The 1,265-nt window shown below is 43.3% G+C and overlaps 1 protein-coding gene across 3 annotated transcripts in view; it reads left to right on the top strand.

The window, feature by feature from the left end:
• Window positions 1-484: 484 nt before the first annotated feature.
• Window positions 485-1,265, top strand: part of rmdn3 (regulator of microtubule dynamics 3) — a 10,538-nt gene continuing 9,757 nt past the window's right edge. For 2 of the 3 annotated variants that reach the window (XM_016526756.1, XM_016526754.1), the window contains exons 1-2: window positions 485-879; window positions 990-1,161. In XM_016526756.1, coding sequence (XP_016382242.1) covers window positions 726-879; window positions 990-1,161 — 326 coding nt within the window. In that variant the 5' untranslated portion in view covers window positions 485-725. The remainder of the gene's footprint in view (window positions 880-989; window positions 1,162-1,265) is intronic. The other variant, XM_016526755.1, reaches the window with a different exon arrangement.

The raw sequence follows: 1,265 nt of genomic DNA, 5'->3' as shown, positions 1-1,265 counted from the left end.
GTTGATTTATTGTGTTTCCCCAAAATGTCTGATTAACATGTTTGTCCTGCTGTCCTCTACAGAAGACATTATGAGATATTATAGAAATTATGCCCCGTTTTGTAACAAAAAGTCATATTCCGATTTTTCTTAGATGCTTATTTACGACAAACAATTTGAAATCTAGCCAGATTTATTACAAAACATTATCATATTTCCCTAAGAGTGCTAAATTTGATAATTCTGTCAGATTGTCAATATCAGAGAGGGAGTGTTTATGATCAAACCTCCAAACATTTGATATTTCTAAAAAGTCCAGAATGTGCTCTGTACAGGACATCCAGACTTAAAATTGTGGCATGTACGGTCTCAGAAAAATTCAGTAAAATACAATGTCCTCTACAGAGGACAAAAGTCTATATGCCTGGGTCCCAGGAGGAAATTAAAAACATTTTGACGGTTTGACCTCAGCGTCGCTCCTCCAGTCCGCCAGGGTGCGCTAATGCACACGCGCGCTCTCTCTCTCTCACACACACACACACACACTCATGACATCAGCTGTCAAACGGCGTGAGTTTGATGCGATTCAGATATTTAGTCTTTAATTAAATAATCGAGAGAGAGAGAGAGGATGTGTTTATATCTCTAAATCATGAGAATAAAGAGGAACACAGTGACGGCGAATTAAATCCGCCCGAGAGAAACGCAGATGTACTGATAGCGGAGGATTTTACGGGATTTAAACGATGAGCTGGCTCGGCAGAAACGCAGTGATCGGTCTCGGTGTCGGTGTGACGATAAGCACCGGCCTGATCGCATTATTGATCATTAAAGAAGCTCTCAGGAGGAGAACCCGCCGCCTGCTGCACAACACGAGCTCCGGTTTACAGAGCGAAACGGGTCTGAACACAAAAACACATCCCATACATCAACAGTTTCACTTCAAATATGATCTGATCTGACACTAGACACGTGTGTGTGACCTGATGTGTGTGTGTGTGTTTGTACAGTAGACTCCGCGGCTCTTACCGCAGCGGTGAGGGATTTGTCTCCCGAGCAGCATGTGGAACTGAGGAAGACTCTGGACGAGGTGATGAAGAGCGTGTCCTGTCTGAGGAGTGAGATCGCAGAGCTGCGGGAGGGTCTGAGGGACATCAGCACCACCATCGCTGAAGATGTCAAGTGGGTGAACACTCTTTCTACTCGTATGCTCGGTTTTAGTTTTGTCTGTCATATTACACTACCAGTCAAACGTTTTTGAACAGTAAGATTTTTCATGTTTTTTT

Source organism: Sinocyclocheilus rhinocerous, unplaced genomic scaffold, assembly GCF_001515625.1.
Source record: "Sinocyclocheilus rhinocerous isolate Xijiao unplaced genomic scaffold, SAMN03320098_v1.1 scaffold303, whole genome shotgun sequence".
NCBI classification, from domain to species: domain Eukaryota; kingdom Metazoa; phylum Chordata; class Actinopteri; order Cypriniformes; family Cyprinidae; genus Sinocyclocheilus; species Sinocyclocheilus rhinocerous.
The sequence above is the reverse complement of the archived record's forward strand: the minus strand, read 5'-3'. Positions and strand labels throughout refer to the sequence as shown.